Genomic DNA, 25,545 nt, shown 5'->3' with positions numbered 1-25,545 from the left:
ACTATAGAGAGCTTTCAGATGGAATATTAGTACGTCACACCCTCCCAAGTCTTACCTTTGTTCTGGTAGCCATATTGGGTGGTCTCAGCTTCATTCCTGCTTTAAACCCACCAATATGGCACGAGACTCAGCTCCTCCTCTAACTGAAAGATATACGTTAATTTTGCAGGACTTCCACCTTCCTAATTAGTCTGTACTAAGCCATTGACAGTGCCTCACCAGACGTCGCTTTACTATAGAATCTATGACGTTTCTCATACAAGCTCTTATTAACCAGTGACAAACTTTTGGAACATATCTTAGGAACTTACGCTACCATACTTAGTCTCAGATTCTCAGGAATTTGTGTGTGATATTGGCATTACAAATGAATGAAGTTTTTGGTTCGAATTCGCGTAAACGTTTGACGCTTCACTTGGCCTTTAAGAGCGTACAATCCAGTCTTCGATCTAGTTTCGGATTTGTTGTAACTTTGTAAACAATAAACAACGTTTTCGTTTCGGCTATCTAGGCGGTAATAATCCGTTTTCCCCTCACTATGTCGCTTCCGTTTAGTTGGTTCTCGCGGAATATTGACCACGGCGAAGCGAGGTCAAGTTTCTACCAAACTTTATATTATACGCGTCTGGCAAATTTAGTCGAAAATAAATTACATATAGTTTATAGACGGTCAGCTCTCCAGCAAGTTCTCGACTGAAAATTGCGCCTAACCACCTCCGTTCCCGCCTTGGGAATTTAGCAAATTGCGCTATATTTATAGGCGGCTCTCCTAATTTGCGCCTAAATCGAGTAATAGACACGGTAAATGCGAATTGTTCCCGTCTGGTTCCATGGAGAAAACTGTATAATTTGAAAGGGTTTTTAGTCTTTCTCATCTCAAGGACCATGTCCCTTGAAAGTCATATAATTGCTATTACTATATTTATTTATTTGACTTTTTGACGTTGAATATTTTAAAAATAATTCAACATTTAGTAACGGTACATCGAAGAAAACATTTTCGACGGGGACTTGATTATATTATTCGGGATGCACGCGTTTGGTCTTTGTTTTAATTTTAGTAATTTAAATTAGAAATGTCAAATTATTCATACAAGCCTTGAAACTGTTCCATTTGTTACCCTTAATCAAATAGGAATGAATTAATTTGGTTCACAGGGACATGCATCTCGATTTAGTATTCGTCTTTATGCTATCCTTGAATATTCATTAGAAACTTGTTTAATTTGTAGAGCGGTCGCGTTTTAAATTAAAATCCACTTAGAATGAATTTACCATTCATAAGGTTTTAATTGTTCTATTCTTTTTTGTACAAACTATAGAATCACGGTAATCGAGAGACAAAAGTCCTAAAGAAGGGAACATTCGCTTAACAATTCAAGCAAAGAAACAGTAAACCATATTGTGGCATTGAAGTCTTCTAGGAAATTAATTAGGGCGGTAAGAAAAAACCTTAAATGAGGTCACTTAAAAAAGCAAAAACTGGGAAAACTAAATATTAATTATACATTTTACGTCTTAAACTCTTAGTGGAACATCAGAAATTTAAAAATAGGCAATGCTAATGGCCTTGTTTAACTATAATAAGTTTGAAAATTAGAAATAGGAAGTATTAACATTGTGTCTAATCAGGGATAGGTTTAATTTTAGAAGTAAGAATGGAGAACAGAGTAATGTGGGCGCGCGTCAAAGTCCCGGATCCCCTTCCTCGGTACGGAGGGGTATGAAAGAAGAGGCGGATCATAGCGAGAGAAAGTCACAGAGGTAAAAAGGAATTACGTATTTTTCGCCGTCCCCGTCAGCAACGTCATGAAAACGTAGTTTAAGTGAGCCAATAAGAAAAATTAAATTTTTCGTTACGTGTTGGAGGGAGGGGCTCTATACTGGTCTATGAGTCGCGGACTGAAGTAGATACTAACCGTTCTCCATTCCTTCTTCTAAAATTAAACCTATCCCTGGTCTAACTTGCATTGCTGAACTTGGAAAATTAGCCACCGTGTAATCTGAGATTCGAAAAACATCCTTCCATTTAGGATTTAACGTAAACCAATTTGTTTCCATCTCTGGGACGTTAAACGTATTTAATCTGCCGTTTGTTAGGCCACAGATGACTTATTTGATCCGGGAGGGAAGTTCTTCTCTGACTTTGAAAGTGGTTGGTCGCGTTTTTATCGGATATGTCGTGTCCATATTGCCGATGATATTTTAGCAGCTAGATGGAAAACAGCTAGTAGCGTGAAGCTGTAGAACGAGACGAGTGTTTCCTGGACGGGAAGAGAGTTATTTTATTTCCAAAGGCTTAGCGGTTCGCGCTTGGGCGAGCGGAATAATGACTATTTTGTTCCACCAAGGGTCTCTCTCTCTCTCTCTCTCTCTTGGTGCTGTGGGCCGGAGCTCCAATCCCCTTCTCTCTTTTTTTTCCTCCTTATTTACCATCAAGGGATGGGGGTCGCCGATAGATTGTTTTTGGCCGGCCGGCTATCTGCTAAATTGAGCTTCTTTTAGGCGCGACGCGCTCTGGCCTTTCGAATCAATCTCGAGCAATTTGTTTTTTACTTGACTGGACGGGTCGTGGCTTCACCAACGCTCCCCGACTTAGTCTCGTTATTCCTGAAGTATACGCTTAAACCGCAGAAAAATTAGGCCTACCGATAATATCCCAAATTTCGATTTAAATATTCTTGACCGTCAGAGATTGAAATCGAATGATTACCATTTTTATGACCTCGTGAGTTCAAACTAAGACAACTGCAGCCTTGACCCCAAAATATGATTATGACACGGAGATACGGGCGACTTTCAGATATTCCTTTCTCTATTTTTCAGTCTTTCTTACCCTCATCTTCTTTTGTAACAAACCCTATTATACAATCCTTATAAAATGCAAAAATTGAGTTTGCATTCTTTTCTTCATATTCCCGGTTTTGTTTGCTTTTTTCTTTATTTATTTCAGTGAAGAATAGTACAGTATTTCAGCTCACGATTTCGAGATAATTTGCCGAAAGCTACATCAAAGAAAGAATAAAAACGGTGCGCCGTGATGCTGAACGGGCCAAAAAATTTGCAATCCAAAAAGGGCGGAAACGTAAAGAAAAAAAACAAATGAAATATTCATCGGGAATAAACGGCTTTTCCTATAGACACTGGCAAAAAAGATATAAATAAACGCATCTATTTAAGAAATATATTAACACGAAGTCAACAATTGTTGAAACTAAGGGAGTGGGTCGATTTTAGGCTTCAAGATCCTTGCCGAGTACTTTAATTTTTTGTTCTTTTATTTATGTAATCATGGATATTAACTTTGGGTTCATTTACTTCACTATATCTTTCTCTGAATACGAAGATCAGAGAGCAAGAATTGCTATCTTAGAATTAGGCACCTCTGCTTTATATTTTGGTACAGAAATTCCGGCCTTTAGGTTGTATAGCTCTAGTTGTACAGCGATATAGAGTATACAAAAACATCGTGACTGAGTTCGGAAAAACTGTTGGTAGCCATCAAATACCAGCATAGGCAGAATAGTAAAAAAATAAATTATTCTCTACATTTCCCAGCCGGCTAGAGTAGTAGAATTCTACGTGGAATTTGATTTATTTTTGGTGTTCCTCTGTTCCTTTAGACTGAAACTTGAAATACGGAGGAACTTAATGATTTCGCTTTCCCATAACCGTATTTTACGAGTTGTCTGTTCTGGTTGAGAAGCTAAAAACTCTACCAAGTTGGGAGAGTTTATTTTTTAAGTCATTTATATTGTGTGTATAAATTTTCTGAAGTAATTGTTGAACTACGGCTTCGGTTCTTCTGTTTGTACGATTAAGGTTACTATAAGAATGAATACTATTTATGTATATGATATTCTACTTCCGTTTTTGGACTAGGAATATCTGGGAATCTAACGTTTTTAAAATTATTCTGATAATTGACGACATCCAAACGAGACAAAGCTAAACCAAATATATGTAATGAAAATTCCGGTAACAATAGGCCGAGGGGTAGACACTTGAGAACTCAGGTGTACAATGTCTTGAACTCAATGTACTGTCAATGCTGAACTGTGAGTTCCGAAGGCTTTGAACTCAATGCACTGTCAAAGCTGAACTCTTTTGAACTCAGGTGTACACGGAGGTCCAGAGCGTCTACCCCCTCGCAATAGACACCAAAGGCAAAGGATTCGAGCATTTGTACGTAAATGTAAAAATAGTTCGTGTTTTCTCAATTAAGATCTACTTTCTCTCTTTCTCTAGGAGCCGCAATAGGATCCAAATTTTGTTGGTATCCTAGATACAAAAATATCTTCAGCACGTTTCTGGGAAGAACTTTGAGTCAAATTCTTCGTTCGATGGCGAAAATAAGAGACAGAGTCCTTTTATATTTCCCAAGTAAGTAGTTTTCCACGTAATTCCTAATCCACTAAATCCTTTGACGAAATATTCCAGCGCGGGTGTCAGGTGTTTATGGCCATATAGATAATACGACCCTATCTTGTAGAGAGAACGTAGAAAGAGGAGACCTGATGCCTCTCAGTTTGAGGATACAATAGATATTTTCAGTAAAATGGAGCGAAATGCGAAGGCCTTGGTCAAGGTATCTCGTCTACTCTTCTCTCTACATTCTCTCTGATACACCCTACCAATCTCGCAATTGATTTGGAGCTATAGTTTCACAGAGGCTATTCTTCACCCTTTCATTCATATAGTTTTTCTGAACTAAATAACTTAGCGACAAAGATAGGGTGTACTTTTATATTCCTTTGGCGAGGTAGGTCCGCGGATACTCTACATCAACGGGATTATATTGAAAGCGAGATACTAGGACCTCTTTGCCCTGACACGCTTTACGGTCCATAGTCCATTTGATGCTTTCGAAGTTCATTGTTGGTATGCGAGATAGTTTCAAAAAGCGTTACACCCTGTATAGATCCCCCAAAATCATTTGGCATCCTCTGATTAAAAGGTGTCAAGGATAATATCTCCTTCAATGGCCGCGTCTTTTGTTGGCGAGATAAAACCGGGATTAAACGCTCCAATAATCACCCTCTGGTCAAAGAGACGCTTTTCTCTTTACTTTTTTCATTGTCCTGCCAAGGCCCTCTTCCATTAATCCTAGTAGTTAGGCTTAGGAAGATGGCTTGGATCAAGCTTTCCTTGGAATTATTATTTTTATTTTTCTCTTCATAGTAGACTATTACATTCTCCATCGGTTTGGATTGGGTATTTTAAAGCCGAGTAGCTTTGTTTAGCCCTTAAGCCTCGTCTTCTGTATATACCCTTATTGGGATATGTCTTCTCTTTGTCGAAATGAAATCTTTTGGCGTAATTGGGCGAAATAAGACTTGGCAGGAAAAGTTTCTCTCTCTCTCTCTCTCATTAGTATAGGGTGTGTGTACTCTAGGGTAGATGAAGGTCGGTCTAGGGTTTAGGACGGAAAGGTTTAGGTCCTTAAAGAGTTTTCGATCGCTTTTGTATCGACGTTCCTTACATGGCAGATTGTTCAACGACGCTTATACTAATTAGAATAGCGAAATAATGTTCGATCCCTTCATATCAGCCAGCTAGCAGCTGAGTATAGGAAAATCTCCTTTCCTTTAATCGTGAGTACGGCGGCTTTCCTAATGTTTTTAATATCCTCTCCTTGTCCTTGAAGCTGCATGGAAATTCCATCTTGGGATCGTAATTTATGAAGATTTACCCTCTCTCTCGCTCTCTGTTCTCGCATCCTCGCGCCGCTCTGCATGATTCGTTTTAACGATTCTCATTGGCTATTCACTTTGAAACAGAACGCTGTTGCGACTTTGGGATATATGCCATGGAAAATGCGCGGTGTACGCGAGGAAAGACCAGAAACGATAAACGGTACTAGGTTGCCTATTTGAGGGTGTCGTAGAAATTAACGTAAATGCATTCCTATTTCCTTGAATCCCTTCTCCTTTGAAGCTATTAAAACTGAACCCATTTCCAGGAAGTTCTCGCCTTTCCCGCGCAAATACCGGAAGCCTAATTAAGTACACGCGTAAGGATTAAAAATAGTACCCTACTTACATTTACTTTCAGTACATAGTTATTTCTGGTGGTAAAATAATAATAATTATATTTTTTTTCAAAATGCACGGTGATTATGAAAAATCACCTTCTAAGACCCTTTGACCTTTTATACCGATTTAATTGGCGTCTCTGGCTGATGGTGCGAGAGTGATCCTTTCTCTTTCGCTATTACGTCAAAATTATACTGTACCAATGAACTGCGTCCACAGTTTTTTATTTCAAACTCATTAGGGGCTCTTTAAGAGAGACGTAGGAGAGGAAGAAGGGTCATTTTTCTCTCAGAAAGAAGCTGGGGGTTAATTTCGCATCTCCTTACCTTCCACCGCTTAGGAGGGATAAATCGCTCCTTTTGTTTTTAAGAAGATTATACTAATAATTAGACCTACGACTAAACTAAGCTTCCTCGCTTTGAAGGTACAGATAATCCTCATTCGTTTAAATTCTTCTCGAATTTTTTTTTCTCTCGCTCAACGCTCTTCGCTGATGAGTTTTATCTTTCCCTCACTGTCTAATCTCATTTTAATTTGGATTTCGACAAGCCTGTTGTTTTTTGTTTTTTTTTTTTTAACATTTTTCTTTTATTTTTCATTCGCTAATAACTCGGAACTTGGGTGGGTTTAGGATCAAGCGAAGTTTGTCGAAGAATTTACTTGCGTAATCTCTTGCTGTGTTTGCATAACGTATCGGGGAAAGGAAGGGGGGAGATTTTTAACCTTTCTTGAACTTTAAAGAGAAGGTGAACATGCGTTATTTCGATTTTAGCATTGTATCATATTATATAAAAACTTCAATACTTCATCGCGTAGTACTCAAATTTAAATACCTTCCCTTTACGTCTTTCATGGAGCGTGGTATGTACCATCTCTGACGCGCTAACCTTCTTAAATTTCAGAACTTTTTCAGGGATTACGGCTCGATCTTTTGCTAATTAGTTCTTTTTGAGATGTGTTCCTTAATTAAAAATTTCCCGGGGCGAAGCGAAGCTATCTCCTTCTGTTCCTGCATGGGCGAGTTGGTTCTAGTCTTTAAAACTCTATAAGCCCAATCTATTACACTCGTGTACCTCGCTATTGATTCAAAGTTGTAATTACAAAAATGAAAGGGAGAGAAAAGAGAGGGGACGAAATAATCCTTGAATGATGATAAGTAAAAACCATCCCATAGTCTCTTCTCCGGAATTATTCATTCATCGATTCACTATTGTCACAATATTTCCCATGTAACTCCTTAACGTTACTTATTTAAGGTTAAAGATATTTCCACGCTCAAAACAGGCATTAAAAGTCGGTATGTTTCGTTTGAACGTAACTAATTATTAATTCCACACTAAATTAAGTACACTCTCGTAAGTTAATTCCCTTTCGACTTTGATCGAACTGCCAAAGCTGTACCTTAGGGAATACCGCAAACTTATTACTTAGTTTAAATATTCAAAATAAGGTATATATAAACAGGCCTCAAAGTTTGGAGGTATGATAATTTATTTCTATCCAGTTAATATCAAAATTTTATCGCCCTTAACAAGATATATCCCCATTTCACTAGCGTTCGCGTCACTTTAATTTTAAATGCAGAATCTAAAATTTTCCCGGAAAATATATCGAATGAAAGTTTCTTTTTATTTAATATTAATATTGAAGTTAATTTAAAAATATTTCAGTTTAAAGGAAAAAAACGTATAACTTACTTAGTAACTTTTCCACTAAAGTTGTCAACTTCTGGCGATCCAGATTTCTTGAAGAACCGTCTTTTCTTAATCAGTTTTATGTTCTGCACAATTCCCGAATGGGTTTGTAAATCTTGTCCAGTGTGTATGTTTATAATAGATTCCGTTAGGATAAGACGTCCATCAGAGACGAGTTCTCTCTTATCTTCTGTGTAAAAAGAATAGTCCGTGAACAATTTGGACCCGTAGAGAAGAGATATGGTTGATGCGAGTTAACGGCAAATCCAGGGAGTGAAACCAACGAGCGAACGCGAGAAGCATCCGACGATGGGTAGAGGCTGAGGAGAACTAAACCCTCATCTTTTGCGGCGCGAGAAATAGAGAGAAGAAGGAACGGAGGACGTTCCAGTGGAAGCATCCCTTCTCCACTCGCATCACACACTTCCTGCTTCTAGCTCCCTCTTGCCCGGCTCATTCCGGGCAAGTTTCAGGATCAAAATATCGTTAGTTTAAAACCGTTTCTTTTTAGAGAAGCAACTGAGTAAGTTCATATTCTGGTATGCTGGTACATTGATGGTAGGGGATACAATCGCGTAGGTTTTGTCCTAACCTACTGACAATGGAGACGACAAATACTGTATGATGTGCCATATCTTAAACCTAAAGGGGGTACCTTGAAGAAGGACAAATCAGGTTGATGAAATAGTCTGGAAGATATGCGCTCAAGTTACGTTGTTTTTGTAATAAGTACTTTTGCTATTCGATCCTCAACCGGACCTATAGCCTTAGACGGACTATGGGAAGGCTGTATAGGTTGAGATTTAGAGAGAGTGAGATACTAACGGTACCTAAGGGGAATGAATGTAAAATATAAAGTAAAAAAACTTTGTAAAGAACGAACGTAATACTCCTACGCAAAAGGCTTACCATCTAACCATTTATTTTTTCCATCTACTCCTCATTACGTTAAAGAAGAGCTTCCTTATTTTTTTATATTCTTGTATCTGCTTAATAAGATAATAAATATTTGTTGAGGTAAGTCTAAGGGTAAAAGACCAGATGCAAATTTTACGCGTGCTATGCTCTTAAACGGTGAAAAATTGCGAGGGTACTGGTTTATTTATTGTTCCCTACAAAGCCCATTCTCTTTTGAAACAGAGCGGCTCATCTTTAGAAGTAGGTAAGGGGAAGCCGACATCTAGGCTTACGGAGCTCCATGTTAATCCTACGGCCCCTGTAGAAATGTTGTTCCTGCTGCACTTTAGTGTTCAGGGAGAAGCTATCTTTCAGGGTGAAACTGCGATTATTTTTTTTAAACAAAACGTATATTTAAATATATGTATTTTTAAATAATGATATAGTTAATTAATATTAAATATTTCGTAAAATATTTATTTAAATAAGGGAATATTAATAGAGATTATTTTAAATAACTTTACCGATACGGTTATCATATTTATTTGAAAACTGTTCCTTTAAAGGGATGGTAAACTTATTCTTTTGACAAATGACGTCTTTGAAAAATTTCGACTAAATTGCAACGATTGTTCGATTCGTTTATCATCCAGCTTTTGTGTCTCCAACTCGTGGGATGAGTCTTCATCATTTATGTAATCCCACGCGGGTTCTATTTCGGGATTCAATCATTAACTATAGAAAATAATAAGCCTTGGTCTTTAAAAAGAAAGTATTTTCTCTCAGACGTTGCAAATTAGGATAAAAAAACCGCGCTCCGACGTGATAAAAAACATATTACAAAACTAATCCCCTTGAAGATGAAGTCTGCTTAAAAGCGCGCGCGGTAAGTTGTATTGTAGGCAGGTATAGCGAAAGAAATTGCGGGTTAATGTTTCTCGGCCTTTTTACAGCCAAATTAAGTTATAATCACAGTCTAAACGTTTTTATTTTCTTACTTCATGCAAATCTAATGGTTTCTAGTGTACATCAGATTAAGGGTCTAATTAAACCCTAAATTAATGATTGCGAGGCCCTCATTATGATTGCGCTAGATACTTAGGATTCAAAAAGAGGTAGAAGGTAAATATGGCATAACTTACGAAAATGTTTACATACAGTTGGTTCTACGGAAAATGGTAGTTTTGAATGATATTTACATAAAACACCGTCGGCTTAAGATTTACGAAAGAATTGAGTTTTTATGAATTTGATATTCATTGGGTTTCTTTTTTATTACGTTTCTCTGTACGCTAAAAATGAATAGTGGTTTTTCTTTCTCTTTTTTTTTTATACTTTTGGGAAGATGGGAAGAATTTCAATTTAATCAAGAAAAAAGCCGGGAGCTTTGTTATCACTAATTTTTAACGTTGAGAATATAATGTAGTGGAAGCTATGGTATATCTATCTAAAATCCGAGGTCCAAGCCATTAATAACGGTGCATTCTCGATGTAGAAATATTCTATTCATCGCGGGGTTTTTTCTATGCATTTTCATTCTTCTTATTTCTAAGTTAGTGCTAATGTAAAAGTTGCAAGAAGTGGCGGGATTGTTACGTTACTAGCACTCGATCCAAACGAGGAAATTACAGAGGTCTTAGTAGAAATTCATATTGTTCCTCGATGATATGTTAGGTGATCAAACCATTTATTGACATCAATATGGCGAAACGTCACACGCTCATATCCCGAAATTACATCCTTACACGGTGGAGGTCAGAATTATCCGTGAAATCTGTTTAATATCCAGTTTAGGCCCATAACGTTCCAACTAAACTGAACATTCCAAAACGTAATAAGCTTAACGTTCCCGAGGAATGGGTTTCAACAATCTATCATAGACAAGCACTTCAACAATTATTATCATATTCTGTCTTTCTTGAGATGCCCTCGGTAGAAATAAGGGTTAACGTCGTAGATGTAAGTTTAAGGCAAGGGGAGGGTCCTGATAGTTCTATTCGCTTACTGCTAGCTGTCAAAATAATGCCTTTAGGAGCGACGGCACTATTATTATTTTTGTCTTCTCTACTAGTGATGCCGTGCCTTTGGAAAATCGAGAAAGCGGGGCAAGGAGGAGGGTGTAAGGGGAATGACTTTAATAGAAAATCAAATCTCCCAAAACCTTTCTCCACGCTCCATCCATCCATCCCACCTTCCTTCATCTTCCTACCATCCTCTTCTCTATCGAGCATCATCGATTCCCACCATTTCCGATGGCAATCGATTTCAAAGTGGACAAGCTCCCGCCTGCGAGGGGATGGATTGATTCGATCCCCATCTCTCTTTTTAAGTCTTAACTCCGGCTTCAATTACCTCTATCCCTGCCTCTAGCGACCAGTTTTCCAAGCGATCTGGATTTATCGCGCCTTCTCTTTTCTTCATCCTCGCTTTACCCTTTCGCAGACTTCTTGTAAAAACAATAGCCTGCCTCGCAGTGATGGACCCGAACAGCGCGAGCAACTCGTTATTCTGTCAATAATATAACTTGTAGACGAGGGTTTTCGATGAAATGGGAGGTTGTATAACGCGACGTATCGGGAAAGTCTATCAACACGAAATTGTCAGGATCTCGAGGTGATTTATTCTAATAGATTTCCCCTTTAGAAAAACTCTCGGTAACTTTGATTTAATACGTATCCGTGTAAAAGCATCGTAGAATACTTTGGAGTAGAATATACTTGAGAGGATGGGAGGAAATAAGTCAATATTTGAATAACAGAATGATATGTGTAAGGAACAGGGATAAGGTATTATCTATTCGATATACTACGTGCTATACTTATTTTGTTCTCCCTAAAAAAAGGGAAACAAAAGGGAAATACTACTTTACCATCGGTTAGGTAATATATTTGCTTCTCTGTGTAAACAACGAACAATAAACAAACAAATTATAAGTGAATTTACAGCATGGCTATGATGTATTTACTTCTCTGTATGGCATTGTAAAAAAAACCATTTGTAAGCGAATTTCCAATAAGTATACTGTGTCTAGATTTCTCTCTGTAAATAAACTAGATTTAGGTGAATTTACATTCAGTACACCGTAGCTATAGGTCTCTTTGTGTAAACTACTAAATGGTAAACAAACATATTGTATTCGAATTTACCGTATACACTATGTTTATACAAATATCGAAATGTTTACGACATTATGTAAAATTTCCTTAATGTTATTTATTTAACTCGGTGTTTATCTAGTCACGTTATATAAAGTTAAATATAGACTTTGGAGTCAAGGAGAAAGTTTTCATTGGATAAAATAGGCATAGCGACAGTTTTTACGCATCATATAGTCCAGAATGGGTTTCGCGATAGACCAAAATCTCGTTATGTCTAAAAAGTCTTATTCAGCTAAGCGCTCCCGTTATGGTAGGAACTTTGTAACTTGTAACATTTCGTTTTCCTTACAAAATGGCTCTTCAAAGGAAACGTAAAATATGATTGTGATCGTATTAATCGGAACACTAGCCTTAATACTAAAAATACTTTTTAAAATATTCCATTTCATCCTCACACTATATATATCCGACTCTTTGAATCGAATGTAGAAGGGAGACCTGATAGGTTGCGAGTAAAAGCTAAAGCCTTTTTATTTTACGCGAAATATTTTAAATTTTTTTTCTAATATTCCTGAACCCTGATAAAACCGGCTCTCTTTGTACTATAAGGTATTCCCGAATGACTATATTCGTCCAAAAAGAGACCCTTTTATCTACTAATTACCCTAAATTTTAGTCCTCACTTCTGACACGTCTCTTGGGAAATTTGACTGCCGTTTTCTCTTTACTCTTTATATTTATGGGGTCTATATAATAACTCTTATAGACAGCATATGGTCTCCGTGAGAAATGACTGACGTGTAGGGACCTCTGTTTCACCTTAGTGTTCCGATAGTGTAACCATATTAGTTAGTTTAGTATATCACTTTCACGAGGGCACCGTTTTGAATAGTTTGAAGGTCACCCTGGAGTCCTTTCGCTCGCGGCTATACTTTTATCGTATAATTAGCTTTGAAGCGTCGCTAAAAGTGTCCATAATAGGGCCCAAGGTATAGGGTTATTTTTTATTTCCAACTTCGAGTCAGTTTAGTTTAGGGATCTATTTAGTTGAAACTCGAGGGGGATTCAAAGTCCCTCGAGTGGGACGTCGGATTAGATTTACCCGACTATATTTATTACAAATTTAGAATTAGGTTATAAAACTTCAAAGGATCCGTTTATTTCCACGCAGGATTAGAAGGTATTAGAAAAAGAAATTCAGCCCTAAACCAATTTCATTGGTGATGACTATAGTGTCCTCTTGCGTAATGTACTATAGAGTTCAAAGGAAACCGTTTGGAAAATACGATTTTAAAGAAAAATCGAGAATTTAAGCTCCTTGTTTTTGTCTTTCTCGTCGATTTTTTACTAGATTCTTAATGGTGATGATACCTTGGGTTTTTTTTTTTCTTTTTTTTGTAGACTAGACTGAGTTAGATTCTAAGGAAAGATACCACGATGTGCAAACTCTCTTTAGGTATCATACCTATAAGTTGCACTTCTCTGGATAATGAGCGAAGAGATTTACGATGATTGCTGCAATTTAGTTAAATAGATATTGTTAAGATTAAGATTCTAAATTCGTAATGAATTCGTAGGTCTTAGAATAAAATTACGAGGCTATAATCATGAACTTTGTAATTCTAAAGCAATAATGTTTAGTCACTCGAGCACAGTCAGCTTAGTGAAACAGTTATTATTTACTTGCATTGAATATTTCAGGGACTTCCATATAGGCCTACCAAACGTTTTCCGGGGCGCAGCTATAGCTTTAACTACCTTCAATATATTTATTTCAAGTAAACAAAGGGAATCGCATATTACTCGGTTCTTGCTTCTATTTCGGAGCTGTTTTTTTATCAGTTTCTACATAAATCTAGAGTTAGTTTAGAAACTTTTGGAATCGAAAGTTTAGACGAAAATTCCAGAACTCGTATTTCATCTTCCCTTTATTTTATCAGTTCCTACATAAATTTATAATTTCATCTTAATAGCGCAATCTAGAGTTAGTTTTTAAACTTTCGTAAGCTAAAATTCCTGCTTTAAACAGTTTCTACGTTAATCTAGACCAATTTCATAATCTAGAGATTGTTTTGAAACCTTTAAGAGGAATATTCTGGACTCTGGAGCTTGTTACTTGTATTTCACCTTCCCTTTGTTTTCTGTTTGTGGTTGTCTTTACTTCCGGTATGTGTGGCGCTGTCTAGTGAGTGTGGTTATGTAGCGTCAGCTGACACTGTCGAAATGTATACTGTCAATGACCTCGAGTTGCCGTGAAATCTGTCAAAAATATGTGAAATTAACAGTTGTTTAAATTAACGCTACGAAAACTCTGATTGAAAAGTTTTGAAAATAAAGGAAACGTAAGGCTTAACTGGGTTAAATATTTGATCTTGTGTAACAACGCTGACAAAGTAATGTAGCTTAGGCCTAAGCCTAGTTTTCCTGTCAAATTGGGGGCTCTACATAGTACATACTCTACTTACCACAACAACCACACGATTAGTACAACTTTTTTTACATAAATGTTCCTTGAAACGCGTTTAAACAATTTAATAATTGCTAAAGTTTGACCTAATATCATTTTATTTTATTATATTTTAGTTTTTCCTGTTCTAATGTGCCAGCAAAGTGATTAACGTTAAATCAAGTATGGATAGATCCAGTATTGTTCAAACCTTGGTTAAGAGGGAAGTTGATGTGAGTGACAACGTTACTTTAAATGAAAGTTCAAGTAATTAACGTAATTAAATCTTAAATCATTGAATAAATATTTAGGAGAAGTGTAGTGTTCCTTTCCAACGTAAACTTCATGTCAATGATAGTATGATTATGAGATTGGGTTTGGAGAAAGAATTATCAGTAAGCTTCTATCCAATCCATCCCATTTTGTTTAAAACATACAGTATCTATCTAACTTAAATTTAACTCAGGGTCACACTGGTTGCGTTAATTGTTTAGAATGGAATGAATCTGGAACGTAAGTTACCTGAAATCTGACTCAGGGTTGCCACAGTACCTGGAAATCCTGGAAAAGTCAGGGAATTTAAAAATGGGCCCAAAAGGTCAGGGAAAAGTCAGGGAATTTAAAAATGGGCCCTAAAGGTTAGGGAAAAGTCAGGGAATTTAAAAATGGGCCCTAAAGGTCAGGGAAAAGTCAGGGAATTTAAATGGGCCCTAAAGGTCAGTGAAAAGTCAGGGAATTTAAAAATGGGCCCTGAAGGTCAGGGAAAATTCAGGGAATTTAAAAATGGGCCCAAAAGGTCAGGGAAAATTCAGGGAATTTAAAAATGGGCCCAAAAGGTCAGGGAATTTAAAAATTGGCCCAAAAGGTCAGGGAATTTAAAAATGGGCCCTAAAGGTCAGGGAAAAGTCAGGGAATTTAAAAATTGGCCCAAAAGGTCAGGGAATTTAAAAATGGGCCCTAAAGGTCAGGGAAAACCTGTAAAAGTCAGGGAATTTGGTTCTGAAAATTCCTTGGCAACCCTGTGAGACTGATGTTCTTGGCTAAGTTTAGATGTAACTTAAGAACGTCTTCTTTTAGGATATTAGCTAGTGGATCGGATGATATTCAAATAATACTCTGGGATCCTTTTAAACACAAAAAATTACACAGTATTCAAAGTGGTCATCATGGCAATATATTCTCAGTCAAGTTTATGCCAAAATCAAATGATAGAATTATTGTAAGTGGGGCAGCTGACTTTAAAATCAGAGTTCATGATATTGGTAACTCGTCTGGCGCTGGGACGAGCCACGAAACAACCATGGTTTGTAGCTGTCACTCTGGAAGAGTTAAAAGATTAGCGGTAGCTCCTAATGTGCCATTCATGTTTTGGAGTGCCGCTGAAGATGGATTTATTCTGTAAGAAAATTTATTAGGGCTTAGATAATAGATATAGGGTTTATTCTCAATAAATATTACTTTATTTAAAGACAATACGACCTTCGTACTCCTCATCACTGCTCCAGTGGCTGCAATAATGTTCTTATAAATTTAGTAAATCATATTGGGCGTAATGCCGAAGCTAAATGTATAGCAATCAATCCCTTAAGACCCGAGCTTCTGGCTGTGGGTGCTAATGACCCGTATGTCAGATTATATGATAGGAGAATGATCTCTACAACTTCCATAAAGGTTTAAAAGCGTTTATTTTTTGATGGAGGTCAACTTGGCACTTTTGTATTAAATTTTCTGTCGTCGGCACAGTACTCCAATGATCTTGTGCCTCGTTCTCAATGGGAACGCCTTAATTACTTGGCTTCTGAACCCGAAGAAGATAATCTACCCCCTGGCTGCGTAACTTACTTCGTTGCTGGTTGGTTTTAACTTTTTAAAGGGAGGGTGAAGTAGAAAATCAAGTGATTTTTTATCGATTCTTCTACTAATTACAAGAGCAGTCTGCATAGTGAAACATTCAGGAAATACCAATTCCGAATGATTTTAAAATTCAATTTAGGTTCAGATTTTAAGGATAATTTTAAATAAGGTCCTCCGACCAATCGCGTAACGCCCTGCCTTTTTGTTAACAAAATTATCGTGGCACGCAGACTCCGTGTTGAATGAAATTTATCACGAGATTTGATAAAATTTGCGCGCGACGTGACAATCGTGGCGCGAGACATGGAACGTGACACGAGAATTTTGTTAACAAAAAGGCAGGGCGTTACGCGATTGGTCGGAGGGGCTTATTTAAAATTATCCTTAAAATCTGAACCTAATTTGAATTTTAAAATCATTCGGAGTTGGTATTTCCTGAATGTTTGACTATGCAGACTGGTCTTATAATTAGTAGAAGAATCAATAAAAAATCACTTGATTTTCTACTTCACCCTCCCTTTAAGCTCTTTCGCAGCCTCGAAACTTTTGTATTAAGATTGTTTTTGACGCGTTTAGGCCATCTTCCAATCAAACAAAGTGATTACAAGAAACGTTACCGCACCTTAGCCTCAACTTATCTCGCCTTTAGTCCCGATGGTTCGGAGATTGTGGCAAATTTGGGTGGCGAACAGATATACCTATTTAATATCAACAAACCTAAGAAACCCAAAACTTTTGATCTGCTTCATAAACTTTTAGATTTTGGGGGTTTAAGTCGTAGTTCTAATGGGTTTTCAACAACGAATGGTTTTTGTAAAGAAGGACACACCATGAATGGGTATAAAAATGGTACAAATGGGGTCACGGGAAATACCTCATCAAAGTCCTATAGGTAAAGAGGAAGGTTCTGGTAACATAACATTATACCTTAAGAGAGGGACCTTAAAAAATTAAAGGATCTCTAATTACAAAATAATTAGCATTCAATTAGTCTTAAAAACGAAGACTAGGGCGCCGCCATTGTTTTAGTGGCGTCTGCTAGCCCGAACCTCTTACCCATATGTGATTGGTTGAATTCTCACAGGCTAAGAGAGGCAAGGGCAAGTTAGGTTCCATTTAGCAGACGCCACTAAACCAATGGCGGATGGCGCAGTAGTCTTCGTTTTTAAGACTAATTAAATGCTAATTAGTTATTTTGTAATAAGAGATGATTTATTTATTTTTTAATATTTTTCCTTAAAGGAAAGCACGGGTCCAGCGGATCCCCTACAAGTTGGCTTTCCTTACGAACTCCAGTTTTGGCTTGGCGAAGGCAGGAGACATTTGTGGGCGGGATTTATAAGTGCACTTATAAATCCCGCCCACTAGCCTTTGCCAAGCCAAAACTGGAGTACAGGGGGAAAGTCAACTTGTAAGGGATCCACTGGACCTGCGCTTGGTTTTAAGGTATAATGTTATGTTACCCGAATTTTTCCTTTAACCTTAATATTCCCTTACTTCTTCTCCTACCTTAGAGGTCAACTTCCTTCTCGGGTGGAATTGATAAAAGCCAGCGCTAATGAGTGTTTTGGCAAACAACAATATACCTTAGCTATAAATCTCTATAACCAAGCTCTTTCCATTTGTCCCGATGCCGCGGTCATTTATGGAAACAGAGCGGCTGCTCTGATGAAGAGAGCCTGGTACAATGAAAAAAAATATATATTATCCATTGTTTCAAACTGAACCAACAGTTTTTGTTATTTAAGGGATGGAGACGTTTACGCTGCTCTTAGAGACTGTTTCTCCGCAGTCAAACTTGATCCGGAATACGGAAAAGCTTATTTTAGATTAGCTAATTGCTTATACGAATTAAGATGGTATCAAGAGGCTTCCGAGTGCTTACAAGTACGCGTGTGTCCGTTAGGTGTCCGTGTAACTATATTGACTTAATTAATTTATTTAATAGTTATGTAAGAGTAAGTTTCCTGATTCGGCCAAGAGTCGCAACTACGAAACCTTAGATAGGGATATCAAAGCCGCTATTTTCTCGCGAAGTGATCACGGTATTCATTAATTAAAATTAAATTAAATTAAATTAACAGGGTTCGTACGGAACCTGGATAAGTCAGGGATATGGAAAATAGGGGAAAAAGTCAGGGATAAGTCAGGGATTTAAAACATTTTCCTAAAAAGTCAGGGATATGGAAAATAGGGGAAAAAGTCAGGGATAAGTCAGGGATTTAAAACATTGTCCTAAAAAGTCAGGGATATGGAAAATAGGGGGAAAAGTCAGGGATAAGTCAGGGATTTAAAACATTTTCCTAAAAAGTCAGGGATATGGAAAATAGGGGAAAAAGTCAGGGATAAGTCAGGGATTTAAAACATTTTCCTAAAAAGTCAGGGATATGTCAGGGATTTTGTTTGGCATATCAAACCATTCTTCATGCAATGCTAAATATGAGACAGGTGTGAAAAGTGGGCTTTGGTAAATACCCTTAAAATTGTCAGGGATATTGCGAAAATTTGGTCAGGGATAACCTGGAAAAGTCAGGGATTTTCAATGTAAAAATTTCGTACGAACCCTGATTAAGGTTTTCGCGTCGCGTCTTTTAAGGCTTTACATTATGGTTTCTGAAACAGACACGGAAGATGGTAACAAATCTGATTCCCAAGGATCTAGTTCAACATCTTCCTCTTCAACAACCGCTGGAGGCATAGAAGGAAACGCGGGCGCCGACCGAGGTGGCAACTCAAACGCGTCTGCCCCTAAATGTTGTAAATCACCCTTATCTGAACAAGAAAAATCCTGGAGAGCCCTAGCTTACGATTACTCCACCAGATACTGTGGTCATTGTAATACGACTACAGACATCAAAGAGGCCAATTTTTTTGGAAGGTGCGTGACACTATACCAAGAGAAGACAATAATATTAATTAAAAACTCCTACCACTGTTTTATAATTAGAATTATTTAATTTACTTTACACAGCGCGAGTCAGTACATAATAGCGGGTTCCGACGATGGCTCATTTTTTATTTGGAACCGCGAAACTACAAATATATGCCGAGTTTTAAGAGGCGATGACGCGATTGTTAACTGTCTACAACCTCATCCGAGCACGTGTCTCTTGGCTACTAGCGGAATTGATCCCGTAGTTCGATTATGGAGCCCAAGACCAGAGGTAAAACGCTTGCATCATATTAAAATATAGTGAGTATATACTAATTAAAAAAAAACCTTTGAAGGATGGTTCTCGAGACGATAGAGAGGTTTTAGATAGCGAAGACGCGGCGGTTGCTAATCAGAAACGGATGAATGCAGACCCTTTGGAAGTTATGCTCATGAATATGGGTTATCGAATCCCAGGAGTATTAGATGGTGAGGAAATAGATACAGAGACGAGAGCTAATGTGGTGCAATGTCGACCTAGCTAGTTGTTTTTTTCAGTGTTTTCAGACTTTTAATATATTTTCATTAAGACCTCCCCTTTTTTTCTCTCTCTCTTGTTATTCAACATTGTAAATCCTTATTCCTATTGAAAAATTTAGAAACTATATTATTAGATATAATTTTGATGAAATTCTCAGCTCAAGTAAATTTTCACTTGTAGAGATTAACTTGAGGTGTGCGAAAAAAAAAATGGTTTTTCATTTCGGAGTGAATGATAAATCTCATAAAACAATGTAGAAATTGGCCTTATTCCTGATCAACGCCACCGAGGCGTAGCGGCGACTTTTGGAACTATAATAATACGGTAGCCAATTACAGGTGGCGCTGGAGTCGATGGACTCTGATGGAGATCTGCTATTTTCTGTTTTGATTATTACCGCTTCAACTTCAAAAAACTATGTTTTAACTAATTATTATTAACCTAATAATCTCCAAATAGACCAAAATCGAATGAAAACTTACTCCGAAAGTCTTATTTCATAATATTAGACAGAATAAGAAAGGTAAAATCAACTTTTAATACTTTTGAAACCATATCGCTCGTTAAGCCTTGGCTATTCACGTGATTCAGAAAGATCAACAAAACATAGAAAATAACAGAGTCCATCGACTCCACCGCCACCTGTAATTGGCTACCGTATTATTATAGTTCCAAAAGTCGCCGCTACGCCTCGGTGGCGTTGATCAGGAATAAGGCCAATTAGTACACATCCTTATCGCGCACCTCCTCCGAGAGTAAGATAATTCAAAATAGAAAAAACGAGAGAGAAAGGTATATTTATCCAAAGATGAGATTGCTTTCTCATATAACTTTTGAACTTTAAAGATTAACAAAATAGTTGAAAATACGGATATTAGTTTATTATTTATTTAAATTTTGAAAGAAAACAAACAACAAATAGATTTTGTAAAATAAAACCAAACAAACCAAGAAAATATATAAAAGGCAACACTATAAATAATTAAATACTAAATAGAACCGGTTGGTTACCCGATGTTTTATTATTATAGCTTACTGACAAAGATAAAAAGAAAGATTTTATTTATGCATAGTTTTATTTTATTTTTATCTGAGCCCAATTATAGAAGTAATATAAATAGAATATAATATTAATTATAGGTACTACAAAGTAACTTACACGCAAGTAATTTTTTTTATTTGATTTTAATTAGTTATTAAAGCAATAACTGCTTTTTATTTCGTAACTTATAACTTATATTTTTAACAAGTAACGCTGTAACATTGCCCTTTAGTTTCAAAAAAAAAAATTCCTATATTCAGATTTTATTTTAGTTTTAAACCGTTTCTTGTTTTTGGGTAAATATACTAATTTAATTTAATTTAAAGGAAAAGGTAAGGTAACATAACGTTATACCTTAAAAGAACGGCCTTTTTTTAAATTTAAAAGTAAAAATATTAAAATTTAAATAAATTATCTCTTATTACAAGATAATTAGCATTTAATTAGTCTTAAAACGGGGACTACTGCGCCATCCGCCATTGCTTTAGTGGCGTCTGCTAAATCGAACCACTTACCCTTACCTCAATCAGCCTGTGAGAATTCAACCAATCCCGTGGGATTTAGCTAGCATACGTCACTGAACCAATGGCTGCGGAGTAGTCCTCGTTTTTAAAATTAAAGGGAGGGTGAAGTAGAAAATCAAGTGATTTTTTATCGATTCCTCTTCTAATTGTAAGACCAGCCTGCAAAGTGAAACATTCAGGAAATACCAACTCCGAATGTTTTTAAAATTCAATTAGGTTCAGATTTTAAGGATAATTTTAAAGAAGGACTTCCGACCAATCGTGTAACGCCCTGCCTTTTTGTTAACAAAATTCTCGTGGCACGCTCCGTGTTGAATGAAATTTATCACGAGATTTGATAAAATTCGCGCGCGACGTGATAATCGTGGCGCGAGAATTTTGTCAACAAAAAGGCAAGGCGTTATGCGATTGGTCGGAGGGGCTTATTTAAAATTATCCTTAAAATAGGAACCTATTTTGAATTTTAAAATCATTCAGAAGCATTTCCTGAATGTTTCACGATGCAGACTGGTCTTGTAATTAGTAGAAGAATCGATAAAAAATCACTTGATTTTCTACTTCACCCTCCCTTTAGATGCTAATTATTTTGAATAAGAAAACCATATATATTTATTTAAAACAGGCTGTTCTTTTAATTCCTTTAATCTTCATCCCGGTAGGCTGGAAATAATCTTTAGGCCTAAACTAACTCTTTATGTTTTGAAATAAAAAAACCGAAAGGGGAAAAGCAAATTACGTTACGAGGAGTATTACCATTACAGTGTCCCAGTGTTTAGAAATTTATATTAACTGCGATAGTTCAGGCAGGAAATTTATTTATCCAAATTACTTTTGTTTACTGTTTAGTAATCAGGAATTAGGGCGGGCTTGTACATAATTAAAACTCTTTACTTTAACTGTAAAATCAATTGATTTTGGTAAAAGTGGTTGGTACAACTGTTAGTTACAGTACAAAGAAATATTTTCAAATTTTTTTGGAAAATGTAACTTTGCGTGGTATTTTCCCCGGTTATTTTTTTGGTCATTATGTAAAACTATGAACTATAATTCGCGTACAAAAATCTTTTAAAACATATTTTACAAAAAAAAAAACAAAAAACAATAATAATAAAACACAGTGAAGACTGATTGTTTTCATTTTTTTATTTCGGATCAAAAATAATCAAAAAGGAATAGAATCAATATTATACACTCTAACAATGGAATCCCTACAGGCGGTAAAAATTTGTTTCGAGTTGTTTGACACGCAATAAATAGGATCGCAATCCGGACCTGATAATTCCACTCTAGTATCAGAGTCTTTGCAATAATAAGTGCAACTTCCATCGCCTGAAAACGAGTTCTAATTAGGACAAAAAAAAAAAAAACAACGAAACACGGGTCCGTCGGCGCCGCCCCTAACATGCTGGCTAATGTTCTATACACCAATCGCACCTAGGTAGTGTATTAAAGGGAGGGTGAAGCAGAAAATGAAGTGATTTTTTTATCGATTCTTCTACTAATTATAAGACCAGTCTGCATAGTGAAACATTCAGGAAATACCAACTCCGCATGATTTTAAAATTCAAATTAGGTTCAGATTTTAAGGATAATTTTAAATAAGCCCCTCCGACCAATCGCGTAACGCCCTGCCTTTTTGTTAACAAAATTCTCGTGGCACGTTCCAGGTTGAATGAAATTTATCACGAGATTTGATAAAATTCGCGCGCTACGTGATAATCGTGGCGCGAGACATGGAGCGTGCCACGAGAACTTTGTTAATAAAAAGGCAGGGCGTTACGCGATTGGTCGGAGGACCTTCTTTAAAATTATCCTTAAAATCTGAACCTAATTTGAATTTTAAAAACATTCGGAGTTGGTATTTCCTGAATGTTTCACTATGCAGACTGGTATTATAATTGGTAGAAGAATCGATAAAAAATCACTTGATTTTCTACTTCACCCTCCCTTTAAGGCGTAGCTATACCAAGATTAGCCCGCTGTTCAGTAGGAAAGTCATCTTGAAGGGGCACCAAATCGACCCCCGCGCTTTGCTTTAAGTATTTTAAAATCATATTTACCTCTTGATGCAAAGAAACCTTCGTTAAATTTTAACAAATGCAAAACAGGGGATTTAGAATCGATCCATTGAGAATTGACTCGGCAACAAATAGTGCTAGAAATATAAAAAAGTGTTTGTCAATCACGCGATATTGACCTTCCAGAAGGGAAGCAAACATCACAGGGGCGGCGGAGAGAGCGCCTTCTTGGGTTATTTCCCTCGCGTCATAAAGCACCGTTAGAGGCTGTGCGAGTCGTCTTGCCTCCCTCCCAGGCTTGGAAATAAGGTTTAGTTCTGAACTAGTCCTCCGGACCAGTGACCCCTGATGTCTTAAATATGAAACTGGTCCCGGGACCAGTGACCCTTCCCCTATTTATTTTTCTACTGGTCCCAGGACTTGTGGTCGTTCTCTCTTCTAAAAAATCTCTCGGCTTAGGGTTGTATACACAACTGGACTCCTGGAGTCGAAATTTATGTTAAAATGAAAGTAATTAAAGAGGTCCCCATATCAATTTTTCATAAAAGTAGGAATTAATCAACTAGTCATTGGGACCAGTGACCCTCACGTTTTGAATAAAAAAAAGTGGTCCAAGCTATTAATAAACTGGTTTTTGACCTGTAAACCTGTCTTATTTCCTAGCCTGCTCCCTCCACGTGTAGTTAACTAACTAATCTACTCGGGCAGAGTCGGGCTCCGTCTGGTATTGCATCTTGGTTGGCGCGAGGTACAATACCCCAATGGCGGTCTCGCCCCTGTGTGTTGGTTTCTCCGCAAGTATTTATTGCAGAGAAGCGGACAATTTTAGACCTACTCTTCACATTGAAATATTTTCAGTAAAAGTAAAACCCCATCTTGCATTCCACAAATAATTTCCTCCTTATTTATGAAAATGCAACAGTTCACTGGTGAGTTGCACTTAAACTCAAAAAGCTGTGGGAATTCAGAATATATGTTATAGGCTTAATTTTGTAGCAATTAATTTTTTCCCATGATATATTACAGGCAATTTGCTTTGTAAACCAAATCCTTTAAGATTTCCCAATTCATCCCCTGTTATTAGCAACTTTCCTTCCGTTAAGACTTCTCTTTCACCTTTTTTAAAAATAATTATAATAATTATTGCATTTTTTTTTAGCATTTACAGAAAATAAATGCATACTAGGTTGTTCTTCAGGCACTCCTAAATTAAAGTCAACATTTTCTATTGCGCAACAATTTAATTGCACGCGATAGGCTTCATGAGTTGGATCTCCATTAGGTTTATAGACATGAAGACAGGCACTTTGTCCACAGTCCCATAAGCGCGCTGTTCCATCTTTAGAGACTGAAACAACATTTCTTCCTCTTTCAACTATTTCTATTCCAGTGATTGCTATAATACATCAAATACTAATTAACATTTTTCATAAAGTTGCAATTATCCTTCGTTTTTTTTTTTTGAGACCCTAACCAGCGGTATGTCCTTTTAGGGTTACAGGACATTGTCCATTTTCAGCTGAAAAAATTTTCAATTGCATATCCGATCCACCCGATAGTATTACCAGCCCAGAAGGGAAGAATTTTACGCAATAGACGTCCCATAGATGACCTTCTAACTCTCTCTATTGATAAATTTGTTTTACATTAATGAAGAAATCCCCAATTAATTTATGTTTTAATGAGAGAGAGATTAACTCTTAAAGATCCATTTTCGGTATCCCATATTCTGAGTTTATTATCAACACAAGCCAATACTCCTAAACCACCATCTGAAACACTTAGTGATGATATCTACAAGTATTTTAATTAAGTGGTTTAATTTTTCACAGAGTTTAATTAAGGTGGAATTCATAAACGTCGGACGCAACGCAAAAGGCAGGGCGTCGTGCGCAAACGTTCTGCCTTTTGCACACGACGCCCTGCCTTCGCCTGTACTAAATTGCGTTGCGACCGACGTTTATGAATTCCACCTTAAACGGTTAGTGATTAACTAACACTGTGATTATTGATGTCACTAAAAACTTTCACTGGTGCTATAAAAGTGTAAGAGCAGTTGGGATCTTCGTGGGTGACTTTAATACATTTCTGGTGGTGATAAAATTAAGATTTAAATACCACTAATCATTAGATTAATGGTTGGGTAAGGGTTACATTAGAATACGAGATGACTCGGAATCTGTCAGAGGCGGATATCTTATTGGCAGTAAGCTGTTCACCTCTCGTGGTTATCTGACTGTTCAGAAAACCATGTATACCAGTTTTGCCAATCTCTTGACAAGTGATCCAAACTTTTCCACCAGGCTCCCTTAAGTTTTGTTAGATTAATTTTGACATTAATTTTGCTTTAATATATCTCATTTTACTTTAATACGCTATTCCAATCGCATTGAATTATAAGTCTTGGAGAATTTATGCTGAAGTTGTCCGAAGTTAAGTTAGGTGTCATACTGTTATTGTTTAGGCCTTAATATTATTATTTATTTACGAATAAGTGGTCCAAGGACTAAAAAAAAGTCCTCGG

The 25,545-nt window shown here is 36.8% G+C and overlaps 4 protein-coding genes across 4 annotated transcripts in view; 2 read left to right on the top strand and 2 right to left on the bottom strand.

The window, feature by feature from the left end:
• Positions 1–5,863, top strand: part of LOC149661492 (uncharacterized) — a 60,409-nt gene extending 54,546 nt beyond the window's left edge. Inside the window, exons 4-5 of the mRNA XM_089843785.1 lie at positions 4,249–4,383; positions 5,781–5,863. Of these exons, the coding sequence (XP_089699911.1) occupies positions 4,249–4,383; positions 5,781–5,863 (218 nt within the window). The remainder of the gene's footprint in view (positions 1–4,248; positions 4,384–5,780) is intronic.
• The window catches only part of LOC149661491 (5-hydroxytryptamine receptor-like), an 83,812-nt gene extending 75,690 nt beyond the window's left edge, over positions 1–8,122 (bottom strand). The window contains exon 1 of the mRNA XM_089843010.1: positions 7,733–8,122. The gene's annotated coding sequence lies outside the window, so the exon portion shown is untranslated. The remainder of the gene's footprint in view (positions 1–7,732) is intronic.
• A 6,186-nt stretch (positions 8,123–14,308) lies between these two features.
• On the top strand, positions 14,309–22,131 carry adp (WD and tetratricopeptide repeats 1). The gene is made up of 13 exons (XM_089842993.1): positions 14,309–14,403; positions 14,482–14,565; positions 14,637–14,683; positions 15,248–15,568; positions 15,640–15,841; positions 15,914–16,022; positions 16,601–16,916; positions 17,539–17,706; positions 17,773–17,911; positions 17,973–18,069; positions 18,647–18,902; positions 18,996–19,188; positions 19,253–22,131. Exons 1-13 carry the CDS (start codon positions 14,356–14,358, stop codon positions 19,439–19,441), a joined length of 2,169 nt encoding a protein of 722 aa, XP_089699119.1. The 5' UTR covers positions 14,309–14,355; the 3' UTR covers positions 19,442–22,131.
• On the bottom strand, positions 22,126–25,529 carry LOC149661489 (proteasomal ATPase-associated factor 1-like). Its single transcript, XM_089843012.1, has 10 exons — positions 25,388–25,529; positions 25,176–25,329; positions 25,020–25,109; positions 24,720–24,815; positions 24,496–24,646; positions 24,205–24,417; positions 24,046–24,137; positions 23,857–23,975; positions 23,064–23,158; positions 22,126–22,332 (listed from the first exon to the last, which is right to left on the bottom strand). The coding sequence occupies exons 1-10, from the start codon at positions 25,468–25,470 to the stop codon at positions 22,166–22,168; spliced, it is 1,260 nt and encodes a 419-aa protein (XP_089699138.1). The 5' UTR covers positions 25,471–25,529; the 3' UTR covers positions 22,126–22,165.
• Positions 25,530–25,545: the final 16 nt, after the last annotated feature.

The sequence above is a fragment of the Phalangium opilio genome, unplaced genomic scaffold (assembly GCF_054372755.1).
Source record: "Phalangium opilio isolate 3A_F unplaced genomic scaffold, DU_Popi_V2 ptg000070l_1, whole genome shotgun sequence".
Lineage (NCBI taxonomy): Eukaryota > Metazoa > Arthropoda > Arachnida > Opiliones > Phalangiidae > Phalangium > Phalangium opilio.
This window is presented reverse-complemented; position numbering and strand designations above follow the sequence as displayed.